Below are 13,835 nucleotides of genomic sequence, written 5' to 3'. Positions count from 1 at the left end.
AATTAAGGGTTTTGCTGCGGAATTTTAGATAGCTAAATGATAATTGGGAAATAGTTTCTCCTTTGAATATTTAGTAAGGGATTAAAAGTCACCGTTAATATCTTGTGCGCTTAGCGAGATATTGGAGGTCAAAGTTTACAAAAAACTGGTGAATATCTCGCTTATTATGCGTCGTACGTATTTTTGAAGTATATATAATTTCTGCAGAGAATTTAATTTTCTACATTTTGGTTAGGGAATATTTTTGGATAACATTACTTGCTTTCGATATATAGATATACTTTATACATAAAAAATAAGTTTTCATTTAAATATAAATTTTATAATCAAATTAAGTTTCATATAACATAAAAATTTTGTATTGTTAAGTTCCTTAAATCGTTTTATAATAAATATTAATTTAATTAAAATATACATATTCTCAAATCGTTCTTATAAATAATACCAATTATAGCAATGACATGTTTAAATCTTAATATATTGAACTCGAATACTTTTTATGCCCTCTACCAGCATCAGTGGTGATAGAGGGTATATAAAAAGAAGTAGACCAAATTCGGTGTTATCTTAAGCAGTTTGGTGTTGAATCGGCGAAATCGGTTCGACATGAATTATTTTTATGTGAATACAAATGATACAAAATTTTGTTTCGGACCGGTCCATAATTGGTCGCAACTTCCACATAAAAAGTTCAAATCGGGAGGTACGATTGAATGGGGGCTAGGTGAAATAATGAACCGATTTCAACCATTTTCAATTCGCTTCGTCCTGTGCCAAAAAACATGCTTGGTCCAAAATTCATCAAATTATCTTGAAAAGTGCGGCCTCTACCTTGCGCACAAGGTTTACATAAACAGCCAGCCGGACATACGGACGGACATGTCTTAATCGACTCAAAAAATGATTCTGAATCGATCGGTATACTTAAAGGTGGGTATTGGACCAATATTTGTATGTTACAAACATCAGCACAAACGTATAATACCCTCCCCACTACAGTGGTGTAGGGTATAAAAATGGAAACTGATATTGCAAATAAAGGGGTACGCGCTACATTTAACTCATTTCAACCCAATGTGCAATATTTTAAATTAGATAATATATACAACCAGTTTATTTTAGATTCGTCACTCTAACTTGTTCTTTAAAAATGTTTAAAGGTATTTTCAGACTACAATACTGAGTATTAATACATTTCAAAATAAACATATTATAGAATTTGGTCGGTATATCAAAAAATCTGTAAGAAAAATACATAAATATTTCAGACGTACTCTTTATCAATTCTTACATTTATAAATTCAACTGTGTTCTTAAATTTTTCGTTTATGTATAATTTATTTTACTTGCCTGTTTATTTTTTTCAGATGAAAATTGTTTCTAACGTTTCTTTTTTTAATTACAACTTTGATACATATGAAAAATTAGAAATTTTTGAAATTTTTCAAATACTTTAAAATACGGTCGGTATGTCATAAAAATCAGAAGTATTTTTTGTCATAATCAATCCAATTGTATTTAGACTACGAAATTGTATTATACTACATGATTTTCTGACAAGTATTATTATTCAGTATTGTAGTCTGAAAATACCTTAAGTTTTATTGTGGGAATATTTTATATTTCCCTATAACACATTAACAATTTAATATTTGCTGTGTTTTGTTGCTACAAATGAACGTTAACAAATCAAAGTAAGCAACAAAACGAACATTACCTGACTTGGCATCACCTTACAGAAAAAATCCGCTAAATCTTGTAATTATTTGCAATTTCTTAAAAAAGTTTGTTTATTTTTTTATTTTTCAATATTATTTTAAAATATTTTTTTATTATTTGGCATCTACACATTCATATTTTAATTTTTATTTTAAATTGGTAGCACCTTTATCGAAATTAAAATTTATATGAAATTTAGCAACCAAGAATAACAAGAATTTGGATAACAAATCCCTCTCCACACAGACGAGTTTCGTGTGAATTCGACACACTGGTGAAAGTCCGACATCGACTTGTTCTCGAAAACGTAAAAATATTTACCTTCTTACACATTTTCTTTCACACACAACACATTTTTTAATTTTTTTGTGCATTTTTACGCCGTTAAATAGCCCGAAATATTTTTCTTTTTGTAAATGACAAATATATTTTTTTAATTTTTTGACAATTAATTTTTGACGAATTTTAATAAAACTAGAAAAAATAAAGTTGTAAATTTGAGTATTGAAAATGGGAAATAAATATAAAATAAACATAATGTTTTGCAAATAGGTGAAAACAAATTGAAAAATGTATTTATTAAATGTTTACAGATCAAATGTGCAATACAAAGACTAAAAATCTGAGAAAGTATAAATGTAAATATTTAATATTTTTCCTAAAATTTATAAATACGTTTTTATGCAAATATGTAGGTTTGTAATCAGTGGTGTAATACATTCTTAGAGTCAGGTACCTAATGACAACTCCTTTACAAGCCCTGATTTCTTTAAATTTTTTGTCGTATCTATTAAAATATTTAACATTCGGCAACATTATTAAATAATCTGAAAAATAAATATGCCTTATTTATTTAATTTTAGAGTTTTACATTCCCAGAAGAGGCTGGATACCCAATGGAATCTCGCCAATCCAAATATTATCTCATGGAAACTCACTATATAAATTTACAGCCTGATATAAAACAAATGTCAGCAAGACAAATGGCAGACAACTCTGGACTAAAAATTCATTTTACTCATGTATTACGTCCTTATGATGCAGGAGTGCTATCAATTGGTAAGAGAAAGTTATATTTAAACTAGCAAAAACCAGTTTTAAATTTTTCATATAAAGGTTTTCTAATTAAATGCACTAACTTTTAACTATCACTAATTATTAGTGGTAGTTCAAAATTATTCACTACTTTTATTTGAGTTTAGTGATGCATTGAAAAATATAAGCCTCATTCAATAATAATAGTAATAGTGATATTTAAAATTTTTAACTAAAAATATTTTAAAAATAGTTAAAATATCTGTTTTTACAGTCTAGTGAAATAATTTTTTCTACACTAAATTATTAGTTCAAAAAATATTCCTGCACTATTTTTGTTTTCAACTGAGAAATATTTCACTCAATTGAATGTTTAAGTTAATGTTATTATATTTAAGGAAAAAATGTCGTAAAGTCGTATGGGTGGTATCAACATTTTTTGACCAAGAACTACATGTCTGACATAATTCAATTTATTTGCAGTAGTTTTTGTAAAAAGAACAAAAAAGAGATAAAGGCACAATTATGTCTTTTACTCATAACCCTGAATCTATTGGATGCAAGACATTTTTTAAAAATGAAGAAAAAAAAATGCAAAATAAGTAATTTACTTTGAATTTAAATTATTTTTTCCAAATAACATTTTATATATTTTATTTCAAACTTTTCAAATACTTTGTTGAATATATATAAGCAATTTGTAGAATTTTAAATGTCTAAATACAATACGGCACAAGACTTCGTTTTTTATTACTAAATAATTGACTAAAAGTATTTAGTGTATGCTAAGAGATATTAAATTTCATACCAGTAAATTTTTGCGCTTCATATTCTCTGTTCCAAAAGGAATTATCTTCACCCTCGTTTACAAAGACTACTTCGGTGACGAAAGTAGAATTAGAGCCAGGCTGGTGGGTCGACATTACTAAAAATCACTTTCTTTTTCGACGCATTTATTCTTTGTCAAACTGAAGGGTACATATAAAATACATATTGTAGCGTATCAACGAAATTATGCGCTTTTTTCGTTGACTAATATGGTTTTATTAAAATTTTCATTATTTTGAGCCTTTAAAATGTTATTTTATTTGAGTAAAATATTCTGAAAAAAGAAATAGAACTGAAAATAGTTATTTGTATTTTGTTATTTCAAATAAAATTAACAAACGATTTTTCATTTGAAAACGTGAAAAAAATATTTGTGTATTTTGTATTTTTATTTTCAAATATCCGTTTCTCATATCTTAGATTGGATGCAACAGTGAATATTTTGGGTGAATATCATTAACCACTGACGTGGTAGTCTGACAGACAGCAAAAAATCAGAAAAATTAGATTTTTCAATTTGTTAGTTAGTTAGCTTGAAAGGGGGATGTATACACATCAGTTTTAAGTTGGCCGGTTAATAATCGGAAAATTCAAAGTTATTCGGTTAATCGAATAAAAGGAAAGTGGATGTTTTTTTGATAATATTATTTTTCTTTCTACAATACTTTTCTTCCCATAACACAAAATTATAATTTTCCACTTCTTTAAATTCAGTTCTATTAAAGTTTGTTAATTAAATTTTTTCTCAAGAATTTTTTATTTTCATGTGAAATCCTCTTCTATATAAAGAAATTAATTTAATTTTTGTTTTTGAGATTTATCAACGATTTATCTCCAAAACTGGATATAGAAGTAAAGGAGATGTCATTATTTTCAAGATTTATTTTCAGTAATTTCTAGAAGTAGGTAAATCAGAAAAACTTATTAAAATGTTTCTGAAGTATTGTTATAAAAATCATCCTATAAATATTCTTTATTATGGAAAAGAAATTAAGGAATTAATACATAAAAATGTATTATAAAAATATTGTATACAGTAAATTTACTGTTAAATCGGTTATTTGATATAAATTATTAGGTTTATTCGTTGTTTGAAAAATTGATCGATTAACCGATCGACGATTAATCGTTTAAATACATATTTTATAAGTGAGTAAATTGTTTTTAAGATATTAAAGTGATCAATGCATAAATAATAAAATTAAAATATGTATATGTAGGGGAGATTTTAATTACTTTTTATTTTACAGTTTATGTTTCTCTTTCAATCGTTTTATATAATATCTAACTGTATTTCTTATAATATTATTTTTTATATGCATTTAGGCATGGATCCAAATTGGCGACATATAATACCACCTGGACAGAATCAGGTGGTGTCAGAAGGACAATGTGTGGAAGACTGCACCGCATATGCATTTCCACCCGAAGGCATTCATATATTTGCAGTAATGATGAGTACCCATCTAATTGGGAAGGAAGTTAAACTACGACAGGTTTGTTATGTTCTATGTAAATATATAGTAATAGTACAGTAACATTACCCTAAATTTTGGGTCAACTTTAATATTATCTTTTACTTATTTTGGAGTAAATTTTCATAATAATTGGGGCTTTATTTCATATTTCAATATTACCTCAAAATTGAGAATAATTTTAGTTTTTTAATTTAATGATGCTTCATACGAGCATACAAGTAATATAATCTGTCATGTCTGTCTGATTGTGTAGAAGAGTACGGATGGGATCATCTAAACGCAATATGTAATCATCACACATTGAGAGAAAATGGGGATGGGAAATTTGACAGCCGAATGTCTCTTAATTTTTTTTTAAATGATTCAAAAAACAAGCCAGCCTCATTAGATCAGGGACTAGAAAATATATGTATATATTCGAGTATACCTACATATTAATAAGATTTGGCGCTGCGAATTATGGCCCCAAAACAAATAAAGAAATATGGCCCCAACAAAGATACAGGACACAAAAACTCGAAATTTTGTTTTTTATATATTTGTTTGGGGTATTTCAACATTTTTACATTTGGGGTAATACTGCATTTTGCAAAAAAATAAAAATGACCCCAATGTTGTGAAATGAAGAAATGCACCAAAACAAAACTTTTTCTCCTTTGGGGCTAATTTTCATTCCTAAATTTTGGAAAATAAGTGAATATTAAAATATTAAAAATGGACCTAAAAACCATATAATAATCTTTCATTATTACTATTTTTTATATTTTATAAAAAATCAGAACATTATCGCGCGATATTTTATACATAAAATACAAGAAATATTATTACATAAAATATTTTTTATTAAATCGCGCGATTTTGTAAAAAATATTTTATGTAATAATATTTGTTGTATTTTCATAAAATTATTAAATATGAAATTTTATAAATATATTAGCATATATTTCAGGTGGGGTCATAATGTCCATTGACATTATGACACACCGAAAAGTTTCATAGTGTCCATGGACGTTATGACAATTTTTAAAAGCGTTATTATGTCCATTGACATTGTATCACTTTTAAAACAGAACTGTATTTTCAAATTTGTAAAGAATTTAAGAAAGGGACACTCTTACCCCCAAAGGAATTTATCCTAAATTTGGTATATGTTGCATTTTAATTTCCATTTAAAAAGTGTTCTGGATAGACGGCCTTCGGTCGGGCGCAGGGATTTTAAACTCTGGGGTATTTCGAATACCGGCTTCGCTAAATTAAGCCTTTTTTGATAAATGGACTCTTTGAAATCCATGGACTTTATGTTACATTGCTCATATGCATTGTGACACTTTTGAAATTGTTATAATGTCCATGGACACTCGACTCAATTTAGTGAGTCAAAACGCCCATGGAAAATATGACACTGGAATTCATGACACCCCACCTATATTTGAATTAAAATTAAATGGGGTGAAATTTCATTTACGTTTTTGGAGTAATTGTTTATTACTAAAAATTAACCCAATATTTGGGATCACTTTTCATTTCAACCTTGGGGAGATTTTTCATTAATTTTGGGGTGATTTTTCTTAAAAAATGTTAGGGTTATACTTCATAATGAATTTTGACCCCAACATTGGGGCAATTTTTCGTTTTATATTTTGGGGCCATTTTACCTGGGGCCATAATTCGCAGCGCCTAAAAAATATATATGTATATATTCGAGTATAATTTACATATTGATACGTTTTTTAAGACGTTTGTATCGAACAAATGTTTTGCAACATTTAATTGATTTTAGCATTTATTTCCGTTGTGCAACTGACATCGTCGAAAAAAAATTATCACCTATTTCGCTATTTTCATGAATACTTACATATTCATAGTTACCAAACAATGTTAATAAGCAAATCTATTATAGATTCGACAAACCGAAGAATTACCACCAATTGCACACGATAGCAATATAGACGTCGCCTACCAAGACTTCCGTCGTCTGTTAACACCCGTGCAGGCATTGCCTGGTGATAGGCTTGTAGCTGAATGCATTTATGATAGTTCGTCACGGAAAGCAATAACACTAGGTAAGAATTGAACAAAATATATCAACATTATATGTAAATCATTAATGCACTAAGTAACTGTGTACCTTAGGCCAGCCTTAATTTGTTTAATATCTAAAACATACATAAGTGTCTGAAACTTGTTATAATTAATATAAATTATGCCAGAAGATTAAAAAAAATTTTTTCCCTACACCAATTTTTATTTTCCCAACGTTATTCCCTAAATTAATTCCATAATTTTCCTAATTATATTAATATCACTATGAAATTAACTATGTCCGGGAAAGATTGTTATGTTAAGGGCAGGTCTAATACAAATGTCATAATCACATACATAACTACATCTGAATATAATATGTACATACATATGTATGTATTTATATCTGTAACAAGAGAAGTTAGTAATTGAATGACATAAATGACAATATTTGTTGTTGTAGTTGTCAACCTAATTCATGAATTTAGTACACCTACTTGTAAATTCGTAGATTTTTACTGAACAATTTGAATTCACATTAGGGATGCTAAATTCAAAGTACATGAAAGGTTTATCAATTTTAAAATAAAGATATCTTAGTTTCGTTATAATTGCAATAAGAAATAATGTTTCCACTGCAGTTCAAAAAACGATGCTGGATGCAGCATCGCTCTTTGATGTTTCCATTATTAACATCGGTAATGTGAACGATACTAGATGTTTTTTTATGTTTAAATTACACATAATTTAATTTTCAAAAGATACATTTTTACCCCCTAAGTCTATACAACCGTTTATAAAATAAAAATTTGTTTTGAATAAGGGCTTTAGTATTTGATATTTATTTGTCAAAATTGTATTTGTTTCAAAGTAAAGTTAAGGTAAATTAACAGTAATAATATGGTCTCTAGAAGACTTTTATGTCCTTAGTACAAACGTCTTGGAATCGAAGAGGAGAACAGTATTGTAAAAACTAAAAGTTTTGAAAGCAGAAATGTCATATACTTCCTAGACTCAATAGTCTTCCGTATTATTTATATAAAATAATAAAGAATAATGTAAAAGCTAAACATTTTGGAAATAGAAATGTCATATCCTCCTTAGACTCACTGGCGACCCGTTTTATTGGTATAAACGGAAACCGATTGTTTCTTTTATAGATAGACTAGCTATAGCCAGTGAATATTAAAGTTATTCGTGCAAAGTTTAGTTCTATTAGTTTCCCACATACAATTTTTTTTGTAATTAATTCATATGGGAGGTACCGCTCCTCTCATTGGTAGTACGACAATCTTCCTACACCACTATAGTGGGGAGGGTATAATACGTTTGTGCTGATGTTTGTAACATACAAAAATATTGGTCCAATACCCACCTTAAAGTATATCGATCGATTCAGAATCATTTTTTTAAGTCGATTTAGACATGTCCGTCCGTCAGTCCGTCCGTCTGTCCGGCTGGCTGTCCATGTAAACTTTGTGCGCAAGGTACAGGCCGCAATTTTCAAGATAATTTGATGAAATTTGGACCAAGCTTGTTTTTTGGCACAGGGACGAAGCCTATTGAAAATGTTTGAAATCGGTCCATTATTTCACCTAGCCCCCATACAACCGTACCTCCCTATTTGAACTTTTTATGACATAATTACGTCAAATATTTTGCTATCTCTCTAAAAATTGGCACAAATAAGTTTTATATAAGTATAAATGACAATGCAGATTTTCGTAAGGATCGGCCCTTATTTGACCCTAGCCCCCATAAACCCCCCTTCAAAAAATGTCTTAAACGACTAAAATTGACTTGTCACCATTTGTATCGCAATGAAACTCAACAAAACTAACTGTTATTTATAAATATATCCTTTTCTCAAATTTACCGAGGATCGCCCCATATTTGACCTATATAAAGCCTCATTTAGAAATTTTAGTTTTTTTATCAATAAATTGCTTAAATATTTTGGAATTATGGTAATATTCAACATAAAAGTTTCTTTATAAAAAAATTAAAAAGTAAAAATTTTAAAAATATAGTCAATGTCGGCCATGCCCGACTATACTTTCCTACTTGTTTTTATATGTAGATAAACATAACAAAAAAACTGTAAAGCCATTTTTGAATCCGGAAAAATCGGTAAACATATTCGTAATCAATTAATTTTGGTCAGCATCGAACAAAAATAAGCAGTTATTCACCCGAAAAGTGGGTACTTACACATTGCTAAGATATTACTTTTCAGCAGTTATCGCTCTATTAAAAAATGCAACTTTTGGAAATTTCTTAGCGACTAACATTTAGTCGACAATACTAGAGCGTTAGATGTACGTTTTTGCACTTAATGTACCAGAAGATGTAGGACAGAAGTATCCGGAAATTGTCGCTAGAATGTCTAGAAAATATCTAGATGATGAGAAGAACAAGTGAGAATGTTTGCCATAAAAGAAATGCTCCCCTATAAACGTCAGGGTGACATTTGGAATATGGCTTAAGTCAATTCTGAGCCGAGATATTTTAAACTAATAATATATTAATTTTTAAAAACAAAATATTTTTGTTAAATTTGTTTAATCGTAAGCGTATGAGTAATTTTCTGAACAGAACCTTCAATACGTCAATTATGGACCGATACTCATTGAATTTTGTATATAGATTTTGTTTTTATAAACCCACGATGGGCAACTTCTAAACACAGCGTATTTTGGCCATTACTATATTTACACAGATTACTCACACACATAGAAAACACAATTCAGTTTCACAGCTTAATTACAATTGGAATCATAACCGCTGTCGACAATAAGTTCCGCCTGTTTAATACTTACTTGATGTGTCAATTTCGTTTCAGTTTCAAATCACTTTTTTATAACCTAAATGTGCGTAAAAGTAGTAAATTTCCAGTTTTGCCATAACAATAGAGAAACTGGAAAGTGTTATGATTTCATACTCTTTTATGTTGTAAAAGCGACTTTACAATATTTTTTTCTTCTCGTTTTTATATTGTTTTACACTCACTAACCTTTCGCTGATGCTTATTATTAATTAAACTATGATTTTGATTTATTAAATTTTAAATTAACACAATTTATTACAAAATCTAAATTTCACAATGTATCACACAACTGATCATAATGAAATAAATACATTTACTGAAATGGGCAAACACTTTTCCTTCTGAATTTTGAGAGTAAGAATGATTTTGCATTAAACTATCTTCTTAGTGTATTAAAAAGTGTTCGTTTTTGAAAATTTTATTTTATCTAAATTTTATCATTTAATTTTCTTCTTGATATATTAAAACGCACTAAAATTTAACAAAATTATGATCAAAATTAGAAAGTAATGTATTTTGTAATTTTTTTAGCTAGCACTGAGCAACATATAGTGACTATTTAGTTCATGTATCCGAAATTAAACTCAAATTTGCTGACAGGGCATGTATTATTTTTAATGGAAGATATTAAATGAAATAAATATAAATAAAACGAATAATTTTTTCATCATTTCTTCTTATTTCATAAAAAATAATTTTAAACAAAACATCATTTTGCTTGTATTTTTTTTTTACAAACGTCAATAAATGTGGTCTGTCGACAGTCGCTTAATTTTAATTCGTCGCTCGCTCTTTTTGTGTGATTTGTCGGCAGCGGTTCCAATTGTAATTAAACTGCCATTTTAACTGTCATAGAAGAAGGTTATGTCGTCCCTCGTTTCTTTTTTTTGCAATGAAAATGAACTATACTTTCGTTCGTTAATGAAGGGATGGATAATACTAATTAATGTTGTACTTTTTTAGCATCTACTACTATTTAGAAGTTTTTAGCATTATTAACTTTTTAAAATATTTTATCTTTCATCATACATAATTTGCAAATTATAGTAATTAAACAAAATTTAATGCAATTTTGTTAAATCTTTACCTTTAATATGTATATATTTACTTACAAATATAGTTAAAAAGCTTAAATTTCTGTTTTTATAACATATATTTTAATATTTGAAATAAATATGTGCAAAACAAGACAAAAAATAATTGCTACTTTTAAACTAAAAGAATATTAGTTTTGTGTTACATTAATATTATTTCTGAATTTCAGTTTTCCGTGTATCCATGTTTGTGGAGATACGAGTACAATAATTTCTCATTTTTTGTTTTTTCGCTCTTTCACTTATACAAGTGCAAAATGTAGTAGTAGATGTCTGCCGATCCTGTTTATAAACTTAGTTTATGTCAAATTTAATCTTTATACTCGTATTTTAAAATAAGGAAACTCGTGTTTTAATAACCAAATCTCTTTCCTGAGTTGAACATCTTATATTGTCTGGGATCATTCCTCATTAAATTTGGATTATGTTTTATGTATAAGCTTTACTTTGTCGATTTTCATCCCTGCAGTTGTAATTTTGGTACAGATTAAAATTATTGAATATCATCGATGTACCTTTTTATGACAGTAATTAGTGTTAATGTAATTATATGAAATGGGTTTATATGGGAGGTAGAGTGAGTTACCGACACATTTCGCATGAAATTCAGTAGCAAGTATAAATTTTGTATAAAAGTTTCTTATGTCGAATTTCATAACGCGTATTTTTATGTAAGCAATGATCGTTTAAGTGATTTTCTGAAGCGAACCTTATATGAGGGGTAGGGTCAATAATGGACCAATCCTCATAAAATTTGGTAGAGCGAAATTGACTCATATAAGATTTAGTTATTTATTTATTTATTGAAACCGTTTATTTAGAATTAAAACAAAATTTAAACTCTGTATATATACCCATCTCTTTAATGGTTTGTATAGAAACGAGGTTCTAGACTCCATTACGACAATGACGACTCAAAAGCTTCATTAAAAAAATAAAACAAGTGTGAATGTATATTCGAGCATATAATACCCTACACCAGTCAGTATGTTAAAATTGTAATTATTTATTTTATTCCAGAATATTTTTATTTTTTTACAAAACTGATTTATTACAAGAGGGCTCATAGGGGAGTAGGTGTAAATATATATGTTGGTCTAAAAAGTTACGCCTACTTCAAGTTTATTCATGTAGAAATTGTGTTTTATAAGTGTTTATAACTGAATTTTGACCTTCAAGTAATATACGGCCAAAGGCCTTATTCGGGGGTTACGGTTACTTTTAAACATAAACACATTTAATAACTGAATCCTACACAGATGTGTTAACAACGGAATGACAAAATCAAATAACCCCTATCTTTTTTATTCTGGGTGTAATACATTAATAATGATTTCACTTTCGGTTTAAATGGAGTTTTGTAAAAAACGGATATTATATTTCCATTTATTTTTTAATTTACATAATTTATCATACAAATTTACACAGTTTACCATACAAAATATTTTTAAATTCGATTGAAAAGATTTTTCTTTTTGACTTATGTGTAAATATGAAATACTAGAAAACCCTGGGTGCTCCGCTTCGCTACCCTAACCAAAATAAAATACAAACAAGTAAGAGTGCCGAATCTTATATACCCTTCACCATGATGTGTTAAAAAACAGTCATTACGAATATTATTACAAAAAATCCAAGAATACCAATTGTAGCCCATTTATACGATCTAAATTAATCCGGGCTCTACATGCTTAACTTTATATTTCTAGGTTCAATATTATAGAAATTTTAAAAAGTACCTTTTGAAGAACGAAAAAGTACCAAAAACTTCCCTTTTATGGGTTCCCACTTAATCCAGGCTCTACATAATGTTTCTAGGTTCAATATTATAGAAAATTCAAAAAGTACCTTTTGTAAAACGAAAAAGTACCACAAAGTCCCCTTTTATGTATTCTGGACTAATCCGGGCTCTACATACTTAATATCATGTTTCTAGGTTCAATATTGTAGAAAACTCAAAAAGTACCTTTTGTAGAACGAAAAAGTACCAAAAAGTCCCTTTTTATAGGTTCTTATCTAGTCAAGGTCCTACATGCTAAATTTCATGTTTCTGGGTTCAATATTATAGAAAATTCAAAAAGTACATTTTGTAAAACGAAAAAGTACCAAGAAAAAAGTCCCCCTTTATAGGTTCTTACCCAGTCAAGGCCCTACATGCTAATTTCATGTTTCTAGGTTCAATATTATAGAAAATTCAAAAAGTACCTTTTGTAGAACGAAAAAGTACCAAAAAGTCCCTTTTTATAGGTTCTTACCTAGTCAAGGTCCTGCATTCTAAATTTCATGTTTCTAGGTTCAATAGAAAATTCAAAAATGTTCCTTATGTAGAACGAAAAAGTACCAAAAGTCACCTTTAATGTGTTCTCGTCTAATCCGGGCTCTACGTACTTAATTTCATTTTTCTAGCCAATAACAACGTAACGTAACGTCATATTCATTCTTTGTTTTGTGTTTATAAACATGAAACCACAATAACAAGAAATTTACCGTTTGATACTGTGTATTGTTTTTGTTTGCTTATTATTGTTTTGTATAAGCATACACGAAAAATGTAAAATTTTCATGAAATTTTCAGAGGTGGTCTCGGATTTTTACTCATATCCTCGTTATTTATGGACCGATTGGACTGATTTTAGATAGCGTTCTATTCGATCATATTTCCAATAGAATTATTGAAAATTCGGATCTCGCAGATATCTGGGGTCTTTTCAAAACTGATTTCAACATACACACAGACAGACGGACATGTCTAAATCGACTATAGGGTCGGAAAATTATACTATAGGAATTACAAACGGAATGACAAACTTATACATACCCTTCTCACGAAGG

At 28.5% G+C, this 13,835-nt stretch overlaps 1 protein-coding gene across 5 annotated transcripts in view; it reads left to right on the top strand.

Annotated features, from left to right (window-relative positions):
- Nucleotides 1-13,835, top strand: part of LOC111679046 (MOXD1 homolog 2) — a 73,201-nt gene that overhangs the window by 48,044 nt on the left and 11,322 nt on the right. For all 5 annotated transcript variants that reach the window (XR_006941031.1, XM_046951964.1, XM_046951961.1 and 2 more), the window contains 3 exons: nucleotides 2,583-2,778; nucleotides 4,909-5,078; nucleotides 6,961-7,123. Coding sequence is in view for 4 of the 5 variants with exons in the window: in XM_046951964.1 (XP_046807920.1) it covers nucleotides 2,583-2,778; nucleotides 4,909-5,078; nucleotides 6,961-7,123 (529 nt within the window). In the remaining variant the exon portion in view is untranslated. The remainder of the gene's footprint in view (nucleotides 1-2,582; nucleotides 2,779-4,908; nucleotides 5,079-6,960; nucleotides 7,124-13,835) is intronic.

Source organism: Lucilia cuprina, chromosome 5 (genome assembly GCF_022045245.1).
Source record: "Lucilia cuprina isolate Lc7/37 chromosome 5, ASM2204524v1, whole genome shotgun sequence".
In the NCBI taxonomy this organism is placed as follows: domain Eukaryota; kingdom Metazoa; phylum Arthropoda; class Insecta; order Diptera; family Calliphoridae; genus Lucilia; species Lucilia cuprina.
This window is presented reverse-complemented; position numbering and strand designations above follow the sequence as displayed.